Source organism: Pelecanus crispus, chromosome 3 (genome assembly GCF_030463565.1).
Source record: "Pelecanus crispus isolate bPelCri1 chromosome 3, bPelCri1.pri, whole genome shotgun sequence".
In the NCBI taxonomy this organism is placed as follows: Eukaryota; Metazoa; Chordata; class Aves; order Pelecaniformes; family Pelecanidae; genus Pelecanus; species Pelecanus crispus.
In genome coordinates this window covers 97,631,121-97,644,155 of record NC_134645.1, presented here as the reverse complement: position 1 = coordinate 97,644,155, position 13,035 = coordinate 97,631,121, and the positions used below count along the sequence as shown (strand labels likewise).

General features: G+C 39.6%; 1 protein-coding gene across 5 annotated transcripts in view; it reads left to right on the top strand.

Annotated features, from left to right (window-relative positions):
* The window catches only part of KCNQ5 (potassium voltage-gated channel subfamily Q member 5), a 296,126-nt gene that overhangs the window by 244,316 nt on the left and 38,775 nt on the right, over window positions 1-13,035 (top strand). For all 5 annotated transcript variants that reach the window (XM_075707166.1, XM_075707164.1, XM_075707167.1 and 2 more), the window contains exons 4-7: window positions 1,278-1,453; window positions 1,887-2,012; window positions 9,555-9,665; window positions 11,599-11,694. In XM_075707166.1, coding sequence (XP_075563281.1) covers window positions 1,278-1,453; window positions 1,887-2,012; window positions 9,555-9,665; window positions 11,599-11,694 — 509 coding nt within the window. The remainder of the gene's footprint in view (window positions 1-1,277; window positions 1,454-1,886; window positions 2,013-9,554; window positions 9,666-11,598; window positions 11,695-13,035) is intronic.

The following is a 13,035-nucleotide window of genomic DNA, read 5'->3' as shown; positions in this document are numbered from 1 at the left end:
TAGGTGAGTTCAGAGAAACCCAGAATGTCTGCAGACAAGGGTATTTGGACCTCAGGTTACTCTGGTGGCTGAGCAGAATGAACCAAGGCTATTTTGTACTGTAATGGAGCAGGCTAAGGAAAGAGTCTCCTGCTTGTAAGTACAGCCAGTCTCCCTCGCCACTCACCTGTAGGGAGCCTTTTCACTTACTGGGTCATTTGTGACTTGTAGAAGCTATGCTTGGGACAAGATGAGTGTTCATACCCAATACAAAAGAAGCAAAACTCAGGTCAACAAGAACTTGCTTTCAGGAAGTTCTTCACTGGCAAACGTGGGTTTGGATTATCCTTGCATATAAACATACAAACACCACAAAATCCTAAGATTTAAACCACGTGTTTCTTACAAAGGCTCTTTAAGCTTTTAGCAGAAGTTCAGGAAATTAATGATGAGGGGATGAAGTAACACATCGCTTGTTCTGTCCCTTTCCAATCTCTGCCCACCAGTGTGTCTGCCCCAATCATCGTAAAAGAACATTATGCCTTCTCACAGCATCCATGTGCCATCACTGTGCTGCTTCTCCTCATCTCCCTTTAAATGCTGTTCTGGCTCAAAGGGCAGTTAGCTTATTAGTTCATGCAGAACAAACTCACTCTCACAGTTTGAATCTGTGACCTGAAGAAATAAATCTTAACACTTGCTGGGCTTCAGCAAACTTTCCAGGCTGCCAGCTAAAAGAATGCTTCTGAGTACCCAGCACTGTATTTCTTCCTTTCCAGGAAATGGTACATCAGGGCAGTTGCGTCCAGAAACTACATGCCTCAACCACACAGTGTTTGTACTCATAGGAAATTTGTATGTGTGCTTGTAAGTCCAGTTCCACTGGACTCTCGCCACTCAGGCTACTCTATTTTTTTCTTACCTTTGTTTTCTTTTTAGCCTTTTCATAGGGAAGTTGCTATGGGAAAAGATATAAAGGGAAAAAGTTCTAGTCTACGGATTTGTACAATTTGCTACACCAGGCTTCAAAGCTCCTACATAAGGTTCCTTCAACACTGCTTCTCTTATCCATATGTTTTCAAAATTACACCCTCAGTTTTCACCCTGGAGGCTTCCGAGGCAGTTTTTGACACCAGTCCTGACCTCACATCCCTACCTCAAACAGGAATCTCAGTGCTTCAGATTCCCACCCACTGCAGGAGTCGTCTCTCTTTTGTCCCCTCATTCAGCTCATGTACATGTACGTGTTATTTATTGGTACTTGGACATTAATGCTTTCTGTAATATATTTCTTTCAGACATCATTGTTCTCATCGCTTCAATAGCAGTTGTTTCTGCAAAAACTCAGGGTAACATTTTTGCAACATCAGCACTGAGAAGTCTTCGTTTCCTACAGATCCTTCGTATGGTGCGCATGGACCGAAGAGGAGGCACTTGGAAATTATTAGGTTCAGTAGTTTATGCACATAGCAAGGTATGTAATCCTAGATGCTGATTTTGTCTGGTTGATATCTTCACTTGATGTGATTCAACAAGAGGCCAAGGAAACAAACATACATCAGTTTGGAGCAGAATACCTAAAATTTTCTGAAGTGACATCAATTGTAATGGGCATTAGCACAAATACATCAGGCCACGTTAAATGCTAACAGTTTTTAGAATATGTTTAAAATGTTGTACGTGATATGCTGTTGTAATTCGATATATATTAGTGAAGTTGCCGGAGCGTCAAACTATAGGAGTAGATTGGTCCAGTTTTAGAGAAAATTTGCATCCATAGGGAAGCATTTGACTTTTAACTGCTCAGATGCCAAAAAAGTATATAGATCTTTTCATTTTGTCTTCCTTGAAATGGCATTCTGTTCAATCTTTCAAATTAATATTGATCTCTGATTTCTTTTATCTAGGAATTAATCACAGCCTGGTACATAGGATTTTTAGTACTCATCTTTTCATCTTTCCTGGTTTATCTGGTGGAAAAAGATGCAAATAACCAATTCTCCACATATGCAGATGCTCTCTGGTGGGGCACAGTAAGTATAGAAAAATAATATGCACTGTTTAACCAGTATTCTAGAGTGCTTTGAATTTCACCTACCGTGGATTTTAACTTAGTGTGCTGTTCGGTGAGTTGTTTTCACTGGCAGAAAACTGGTCTGAGAAGGTTCCTCCTCCAGCTATTCATTTGCATATCCATAGTTCATTTCACCCCATCCTGCAGAACAGCTGTTTATGTGTTTCTGCTGCAAAACAGACCACTGAACCTTCAAGGAAAGAAACCATTTTATTTTTTAACCCAGATCCTTTCAGTAATACAGTTTGTAATACGGTCCCACAAAGAGCTGCTTTGGTCCAAATCAGAGGGCTGTAAACTGCAGTGGAAGAAGAGGAACAAGTATCAGGAAAGAAAAAGGGAAAAAATTCTTATGTCAGTTTTGTGGTGAAGGGAAGAGTATCATCAACACCCGCAGAACCATGTTGTTTCTCCTTCCTCTGTACCCTGAGCACAAAAAGCAAGAATAAATATTCCCATTCTGGTTCAGCAGTGTTCTCCAATTACTTTTACAGGTGTAAAAGCCCTGATTTAGTTGAGCTCATGCTTAACTATCAAATCAATTTTTTTTACTTTGTTGAAATCTGTGGGATCTGAGTACATGCCTGACTACTTTTCTGAAAGAAGGAGGATTATATGAATGCTTACATGTTTAAGTAAACTAGACTTTAAATCAACAATGAAAAACTAGGTCTGAAATGTTGATTTTTTTTTCTTTTTAATGGCATAATATGTATGGTTTTTTGCTTAAATATGCCCTATAGTGAGCTAGACTCCTGCACTGTGTGGGAGTTACTTAGGCAGCTTAGGAAATCTGCCCCAACAAAGTCCTTGGCACAGCTATTGCCAGGCAGTATAAAACTGCTTTTCTTTTCCTTCTCATGCGGTAGAACAAACACCATGAGTCTGACAGTGTCTGGGTAGTGAAATGATGCCTGTGAGATCATTAACGCTGACATAACCTAGAGTACTCATTAGTTTTCCTGGAATAAGTGCGAGACCTGAACCAGCCTCTGCCACCTTTCCTCATCAGAGGGATGCAGAAATGAAGCTTTCTCACCTCAGACCTTCTGCTGACAAGACTTCATCTGGACTCAGTAGTATCCACAGATTCAGGGCATGCGTAGATGGACTGTGCAAAAGCCTTTTCCAAAATGCTTTGAATGCTTGAAAAATATTTTTAATAAGTTTTGTTTACATTTTGAGCAAAGGTCAAGGTCATATCCCATTAGTAGGACTAGTTTGTGTGTTTACAATTTCTTCATCTAAGGGTTAATCATTTGTTACATGTCTTCCCTAGAGACTATATTTCTGTGTTACCAGTGCACAAAATTGGGAGCTTGGAAAAGCCAGACGTGTAGCTCCTACTTATGCATTTACAAATATACAGAAATAATTTTCCTGAAACTTGTTGCTTTAGAGCATGAACGCAGATCTCTAATAAAATACACAATTTTATCCTGTAATCCAAACACATGTAAAATTCATGTTGGCTAAAGCCACGAGAGAAGGTTTTACCCCCAGTCACACCACTGCAATCTATTTTGTGGTTTAGCTATCTGTAACTGAGAGTAGAATTTGGCCCACGCAGGAGGAGTTTCACTTCTCTTCAAAAGCTGAGGTCCAGACTTGGCTTAAAGCTTCCTGACCCGCTCGTATTGAAACAGTTGTGAAGCGTTTGGCTCGGGATGCTGGTGTCCTCGCTGATAGGTACCCTGGCTCCAGCACTCTGCAAACATCATTGCCCCTTTGGGGGTGGCAGTGGGGACGTGGTCCTGCGAGAGACCCTCCTAAGGTCATGTAGGTGGGACGTGGCAGTGAGTGGATCTGGGAATGTGCATTTTCAGCTGCTCGATTCTCCAGGAAACACCCTCTACCTCTCTGCAAAGCTGTGTTTGACTTAGCACTGCATAGGCAGGGAGTTTGGACTAAGCAGAGGATTGTACCCACCTGCCAGCAGGCAATAGTGTGGGGACACACATGCATGAGGAACAGGAAATTCCCAGCAAACTCAGACCTCAACTCTGACGTCCAACTGAGGCTCATGTCAGAGCCAGATCCTTCTCCCTGAGCAGCTCTAGCAGCAGGAACAAGATCTTTATTTTAGAATTTGTTTCTCCACTACCTGCTGTCAGCTATTTTTTAAGGAAAAACCCTGTGAAGAAATAATCATTGTATAAAGTGATGCTTAAAATATTTTGTACACTATGAAGTGAAAATGTATGACTCATAGGTCAGACAAGTAGTGCAACTGAGAAAATAGGAATCTTTTCTTGACATCAGCAGGAAGAACAACAAATTATAATAAAACACCTGAAAACAATCTATATCGCATATTTCTATATCTTTTCTTCTTTCCCCAGTGTGTGACATGAATACATTTAAATTTTTAATGGGCTTAAGTGCACAAAGTTACTGAAAATCCATGTTCCCTCTCACCTGTTATCTTTGCCATTTTAATAATAGTATTTTTTGTATAATATGTAAAACAGTATGTGGGAAATGCATAACGTGCTTCTTAGTCATGGTTGTTTTTACTGCCAGAGTAACCCACATGCAGATTTTGAAAAGGTCAGATTGTGTGGCGTTCTAGGGGAAATCAATGCTTAGTCTCATTGATTCGTTTATTTGCAAAAGTTGTTCTAACCTAAACCGCAGAGCACCTACCAACTCCCAGACTGAATTCTGCAATGGCAGAGGTACAAGAAAGAAAAGACTGCACTGAAGTCAGGCACAAATAGTCATTTTAAATTTCAAGCTTTTAAAGGTTCTTATGCCCCCATCCCCTTACAGGACCAGACCCAGCATGAAGCAATTAACCCATTCATTAATTCAGGTTATCTGAGGGCCATATGCTGCTATGGTCATGTCACTGACTCCATTTTTGAAGCACATAGTTTTACACTCAATGAAAGTCAGGATATGGCGACCTAATTTACATATGAATACTCCACTGTATTTGCAATTGCACATTGTACTGTGCAACCTGTGGTTTAAACATCATGCTAATGTTACTATTGTGAATGTTTTTGTGGTTGGGGTCCCCACAGTGCTGCCTAACATAGCAGCACACAACAGTGTGTGTTAGATGAAGAGTTCAGGTTCAGAATTTGCTTTGGTAGAGAAGGCAAATTCATTTAACAGAATAAAATAACTAAACTGTATGGGAACAAAAGGTCAATTCAAAAACTTAAGTATTTCAAAACCAAATCATGCATGGTTTTCTGAGAACTGCTAGTGTTAGTTAGAACTGTGTGTGCTTATAGCAGCATTTAGTTTGTACATTAATTAGTTTTACCTGCAAATGTAATGCAATTAAGATTCCTGTCTCTTACACATTTGACAGAGTTTCTCTTAATAAGTCATCATTTTCTAGTAGTATCCAGTAGTTACAGCTGGATACAGAATGGCTCTGGCACTCCACAGTGACCTGTAGGGGAACAAAACATCTTACGATGAATAATATTGTCACAATTACTAGCTCAAATGAATTAATATTGATGATGTTTTTCCCATTTAATGTAATGATAGCATGTGCCAACTACATTTTTTTCAGCTAATTGATGTCAGGTAAAGATTCAAAAGGTAAATACTGCGAGCAGAACATAAAATGACATCAGAAAGAAATATTAGGGTAGAGAGAGGGCCTCCTGGGTCCTATCTCATCTAATTGAAGGCACCTAGGTTATATAATCACATTCATTATTATATTACCTCACTTATTATTAACATATTTATTAGCTCCAGCAATGAGATATAACAGAAGTTCTATCATCATTGTGAGTTTTGAGTCTAGCCAGGTGACACTGCCTGCCTTGGCTGGTCTGTCCAGACACCTCATTTATAGAAGCAACCCAAATGGAGTGTTTTGCATCTGGTACAAAAGATAGGACTCAGCTAGCCCAATTTAGCCACGTAGGAGTGTGACTCAGTTGCTTGAACATAGGCATACAGTGCCATGGAAGATCTGCTGCAGTCCGCCGCCTCTCCTGCAGGTGGTCCCTGTTCAGATGGCCTAGGGCATCTCAGGTGGCACTAGACATTTGCTTTCAGGCAAGCCTAAGTCCTACATTTTAGGATAGGATAAGTTACCTGCTGGAGGAATCTATTTCCATTGTGCATGTTGCAGTGACCAGGTCACGTTAAACACCCACGCATTTTATTTTTCAAGTAGGCTATGGTGATCAGACACGGGGCTGCTCAGTAGGTATTCACAGAAAGACATGATTTGCATATCTTGTTATTTCTTTTACTGTATCTTGATCCTCTTTTTCACCACTTTGCTTCCTCTGACCAAGTCTCCTCTCAAATAAACAACCTGTCCCTAATTACCTTCACAGGCTTGCTACAGATTATGTAGTTCTGTTACCTAGTCACGCTTGGCCTTGTATGGTACTGCTGATGCAGTCACCTAGGTGCTGATGTCCTTGCAAGACTGTAATCCCCAAAAGGTCCCAAATAATTTCCTCTGGTCACCCTTGAACTTTGATCACTTCTCCCTTCACCACCCGTGGGACCCAGCCTTCCCTCACAGTGCTAGCTGTAACTTCTGTCTGCTTCTTACATTATTATCAGTAACGTCTGGAAATTTCTCATGTTGTCATGGTCTCATGTCCAGTAGTTTTCCACACCCTGTTCAGTTAATTTAACCTCAGCATTATGCCAGTCCGGGCCTGGCCAGTGGTTTAGTCATTCGCTTGTGGCACTAACAAAGATACTGAGAATTATTCCTGAACTTGACCCTGAAATTGTCTGGAAAAATATTTTCTTAGTTGTGTGATGAGAGGAATATAAAATGAAGATCAAATCCATTTGTTCAGTGTTAAGATGATATGGCATGGTGCTGACACCCATACACCCATGTAAAGAGCGTTCTGAGATAAAACAGCTCAAAGTGAACAAGAAGCCACTGATACTCTTAATCATATACTGATACCATCAAGTCTTCAGGAGCTAAAAGAATGGGGGGAAAGGCTTTAATATGGTCTTGTTATTTTCTCTGGAGAAATTCCAGTGATACAGTCTGTGTGACTGCTCCTGGTTTTGGATCGCTTCCAGCTGTCAGATCCCAAAGGTTCAAGTTTATCTTTGACTTCTTCAGAAGGCAGTTTGGTGGCCATATCATTAATATGCAGATGACACTTAGTTCTGTTTTCTTTTTGTAAGCCCAGGCAGGAGATATCCCTGTATTTTCCAGCGCCTGGCAGAGATAGGGAGCTGGGCAGAAGCCAAGAAACTGGGCTCATTCCAGAGCTTCAAACTGCTTTGCAATGACTGGCCTGGAAACAAATTTTGAGGAACTTTTATTCAGGGATTCATTTGTTCAAGTGCTTCATTGCTCTCAGGGTCTTAATAGCCTCAAACTGTTCTGCACTCACCCCCTGATGAGAAGAGCTGGGAATACCCTTTTCAGCAAACAAAGGAAAACCAAACCAAGCCTCTCTGCCAGGCCAAGAGCATGGTTGCATCAGCACACCTCTGCCGGAAAAGAGGGAGCTGCATTCCCATCTCCCTTCCTCTTTATCACTCCATCTCAGCCACATGCTGCCTTGTGCAAGCTCTGGAGCTTGTTAGGCACCTCCATGAGCTAACACAACTCACCGGAACAGCAGAAACAAACCACGCAGAAATGTGGCTAATTCCAACCTCCTGGGTTGCACTGGCTCTCCAAAGAGTCCAGCAAAAGTGGAGAAGAGGGGATAGAGCAGGGAAGTGAAGAGGAGCAAGGAAGGAGAGTGAGACCTGATAAGCATGCAAGGTGGTGGGCCTGTGACCAGGCTGACATTACAAAACTTGAGACTTGATAACCACTTGAAATTTCAGCTGCAGCCTTAATTCAGCTCACTCTCTTTTAGTCACTATGGCTTTCTCAGGGTAAATTACACCCGCAGCTTGTTCCCAACAATGCAAGCAATTAAAAGCACTGTTTACTATCTACAGAGCCCTAAATAGTTGAAATCTAATTACTTCTAAAAGACTTTCCTTCTTTTGTCCTGTGGTGACCCCAGCATTAAATAGAATTGCTTTGGCCATCTTGCCTAGGAATGAACTTTGAGGAAGCTGGAAGCAAAACAATGTCTCTAGAAGGCATTTTCCTGAAGAATTCATTCCTGCCAGAATATTTGCTAAGCCTGAACTTGCCCACATTTGGTACATGATGTAAAATAATTCTCCGTGCACATGTTCTCTGCTAATAACAGGCCCCGGAGTCCTTGGCATTCAGCCTACTGTTGTCTATCTTTGTCCTTTAACATCATGTGCCATTGCCTGAGCATGTGCCCTGCAGCCTCCCACCCGGCCTTCCAAAGTCCTCCACTCTGCCCACACCTCTTCCTGCTGCCCGCACCAGGCAGCAGGGTGGGTCCAAACTCCCCAGAAGGGAAGCACAGGTACATGACTTTCTCCTGCCAGTTCCAGGCCTCAAGTTTGGGAGTGGCACGCTTCCCAGGCCAGGAGTAGACTGGAGGACATTTCCTTGGGCTGGGGAAGACCCTCAGCCACACACAGACATGAAGCCATAACCTTTTGCCTTGGAGATATGCTCAGTAAACTACAACCACGCACCATTATCCCAGAGGCGTTTGCATATGCGCTGCATTTCTACATGGCCTGCGGTCAATGAGTTGCGTGTGGAGAGCCGTCCCACGTGCACCAAACTCTGCCATCATCTGCACTGGTGCGACACAGAAGGGGTGCTGGCCTCCACAGCACAGCTTGTGAAACATCTGTATGCTGAGCCTCCGATTACACTTGCCACATGAAGGGATTACAGATGCCCTCCTCTTTCTCTTTGACCTCTCCCCACATAGGTCTGAGCTAACGTTGTCCAACAGCCTGAGGTACCTCTGCATCTGCTGATGTATAGTAGTCTTTGGAGCTTCCTGTCAGGAGAGACGTAGGTATATCTGGGCCTGTCATAAGCAAGGGGAAAGGACCAGGAACTTCTTAAAGCTCATTTAAAGCTTTTGAGTTTCAGAAGATGAGTCACTTCACATTGTACTGATGGGCTTATAGGAAATGCAGCTGCTTCTTGCTGTTCCTTTGACTCATCTGTGAACTTCAGCTTCCTTTTAGTCCTACTATATTTTTCCAGTATGATCTCTGTGTAATTTATATTTGTGTAGTTATGCAAATAGATACAGTTATATTTCCCTGCTGAAAATAGGTGAAACACCTTTATGTCCATGGAAAAGAACATTTTTTCCTGCCTAACTCACATAATTTCCTATTATTTGCCTCAACTTTGAGATCCCAGACCTTCTGGTTTATTATTTTTAAAACTTATTTATTGCTTATTTAGGTATTTTTCTCACATTTATCATTTATCTCTGTTTGATTCAGTCATAAACAGTATTAAGTTTTCATAGAAAAATCTATTCATATTAATTTATTTATGTAACAACTATATATATTTCATGTGCCTTGGATTATTTAGTGGAAATGCTGTTTCATGCCATGTAAATAATCTGCAAATCTCTCAGTGACTTCTGGTTAACCACTATGTTCATTCATTTCTTTTTAGATCACATTGACAACCATTGGCTACGGAGACAAAACTCCTCTTACTTGGCTTGGAAGGTTGCTTTCTGCAGGATTTGCTCTACTTGGCATTTCTTTCTTTGCACTACCTGCTGTGAGTATGCTTATAAAATTTGCAAAAAGGTAATAGAAACTTCCGTAGCTCCTACCACTGTTATGATACAAAAAGCTGGAGGAAGCTCTCTAGGTGAAGAACAACTGTTTAAGGCTTTTTGCTCTGTGACAACACTGGTGAACTGCTATCCAAAATCCAAATTAAGGGTTTGGTGTTGCTGTCATTGCTTGAGTGTTGGGGAATTTCTTTGGCAAGGACAAAACTGGGAAATAATCCTAAATTAGGTAGCATACTATTGTGTAACATTGAAATTCCTTTCTCTTGTTATGAATTGCGGCTCATATATTACTGCTTTTCTTTCAGATTTTTGAAAAAAATCAGCTGGTATGTTTTCCTGAATTAGATTCTATTAAAACAAAAAGGGAGCTATTTCTTTTACGTTGTCCTGTATGGCCATGTTCAGGCTACCAACAGAGAGTAGTAGAAGGCATTAAATCAACCAAAAGTTAATGTCGTTGAATGTAAAAATGCAACTATCTTTTTCTGTGAATGACAGTAAATAAACATGACAGTTGCTTTTATCAATGTTCAAGAGATTTTAATGGAAACGGGAATCATCTAATGACTGAAGTATAGTGTAGCTTCAGAAATAACTTTTCATTTTTGTAAGTGCATTTCCTTTCTTTTTTAAATTAGTATTGAATAAGCATGAAATCAGAAGTGACATTTGTATATTGTTGTATTGCATCCTGTGCAACATATACAGAAAAACAATATTTTAATACTCGGATTCATTATCTATAGATCACTATAAAATATGTATGTTATAATAATACATTTTTTTTCAACCATATAGACAAACCAAGATTAAAAGTCAGCATTTGCCAACAGCATTGAATCATCTAGTGTACTGCATTTATTTCTTATTCTAAGTACAGAGAGTATTTCAGTATTTCTGGCATATTATAATGCAATATAATTATAATTATAATTATAATACATTACCTATTTGTGAATCTTTGACATTTAATGGCAGCTACTGTAATTAATTCTCTTTGTTACCTAGTCCTACTAACAAGAAAGTTAGTGTTAGCAGGACTACAATGAACATGTAAAGGATTAATAACCTTACATATCAAAGATGCCAGAACTTTTGCTCCTCATGTCGTATCTATGTACAGATACTCATTTTCCTCACAAACACTTTCATGTTGGATCTGTCTGTAAAACAAGATATATGTGTGAATCTTGTGCATTTCTAATATTATCCTGACTAAGAATCAAGTGGAAATATTCTTCCTTATAACGCAGACATGTCCAGCAGAAATATTACACTCTTTGCAAGCCAAGGAAGGAAACATTCTCAGTCTTTGGGTCTGTTCAGCAGGAGTCAAATTTGTCTTACTTATACAAAGATTAAAAAGCCAAAAGGGGAGCCATTTCATCGTCACCTTTTTTCATAGCCTATAGAATGAACAACGGGGACTATTTACATGGGAAAGAGTGGGAAGAAATGGTCATAATCTGTTAAGCAAGGCATTTTCTAACTTTTCCAAAATCAAAAGTTATGATAAGCACTGTAGATATGGACTTCAAAGTCCATATATATCTGGCAGCTGGTCATTTCATCATTCCTGGCTTAAATTCCTCTGAATGTTCCTGTCTGATGTTTTATATATAGATATATATGCGTGGCCCTTAGAGTTGCAGGAACATAGTGTAGCACAAACCCAAGCAACAGTTGGGATGAGTGGTCATTAGTAGCACCATAGATGTTATCTCTTAAGTAAGGAGTCTCCTGCCTCACCACAGACGGGCACTGTTGTTAAGCCTTATACTGTCATATACTGTCATAAATGTGCTATCTGAAGCAATCATATGGCATAACATCTTCACAAAACCTTTGTAGCTGGTTGTGTATATTTGTTGAAAAAACTACCTACATAATGATAAATGGTATATTGTATTGCAGGGCATCCTTGGCTCAGGATTTGCGTTAAAAGTGCAGGAACAGCATCGTCAGAAACACTTTGAGAAAAGAAGGAATCCAGCTGCCAGTCTAATTCAGGTAAATATGAAATCAGTGAAAAGATAACAGTAGGTGATTTAAAAAATATATTTGAGCAAGTTTTATTATTTCAGTTTGGAAAGTTTTGTGGAAATAACAGTTAGCAGATTGGTTAGTTTCATTAAATAAGTTTGCTCAGTGATTGCCATGTGTTGCCATAATTGCGTATATAGCATTTCTATGCACAGTTTTTGAGTTCTTCTATCCATGCTGAAGAAACCCAGTCAAGGATGTCAACTGCATGCCTGCAGTTAGCAAATTACTTGGAATAATAGAATTGATCCCTAGGCAACCCAAGCGACAGCACTGCACTCTTGCCTACATTAAGCTACTCTTCATCTACTACAGGGTTTATAGTGTTCCAATGAGTGATATACTTTGTGAAAATGAAAAGTGTCCTGCCCAGAGAACTGCTTTCACTATTAGTCAATTCAAAAGCTTGAAATGTAGGCACTAGCAATTCCAAAATGTCTGAAATTGTCTGAAGAGGTTTCAGCTCCAATATTGACATGATGGTGCAGATCAACAATTTAGAAAGATTTTTTTTAAGCAAAAGTGGCATTATATTTGTTAAACAGCTATTTTGCATGGGTTTTTTCCTTAACTTACAGTCCTAGTTAAAAATGAGAAAATCCTCTAAAGAATGATTTTGCACCAAGCTTTACTCTACTTGATGCACTGGAAAAGAAAAAAGTGTCCTAGTTTATTTTCTTGGGATCCCAAGTGTTTTATGTGTGCCACTTATGCTGGTTTTTTAATTCTGAAATAATAAATCCATATAAATAAGCTGAGCATGGATATACTAGAGTTCCATGATAAGTTCAGGATAGATGACAGGCTGTCTTTGCAGCTTTCTTAAAGTTAATAAATATTTTCCATTATTACTGTTCCATGATTATTAAATACTAAATATTTGAGATTCAATAATTATTAGAATAATTAATAAATACAAATCCATGCTGTTTTTATCTATTGTACTGTAGAAGGAGGGTCTGGGATATTTTCTAACACATATATTCTAACCTACTTCTTCCAAGTTTGGTTGCCAGAGGAAACACGCAATAGATTTAGATTTTGGATGTAGCTCTTATTACTGTATGACAGTCCAACCAAAATATTAGTAAGACAGCATGCTAAATAGATTAAGAGTAGCTAGCTGACTGATTTCAGAAAGTGACTCTCAGTGGGCAAAAACATTGTGGAAGGAAGACATTTGTGTTGGGATCCCAGTGATGAAGGTCATTCAGCTTTTACACGTTCATTTTCCTGTTCAGCATTTTCAGTGATCTGGAAATTAATATAAAGTTGCTGATGGAGATATTTGTCAACAATAGAAGGCCT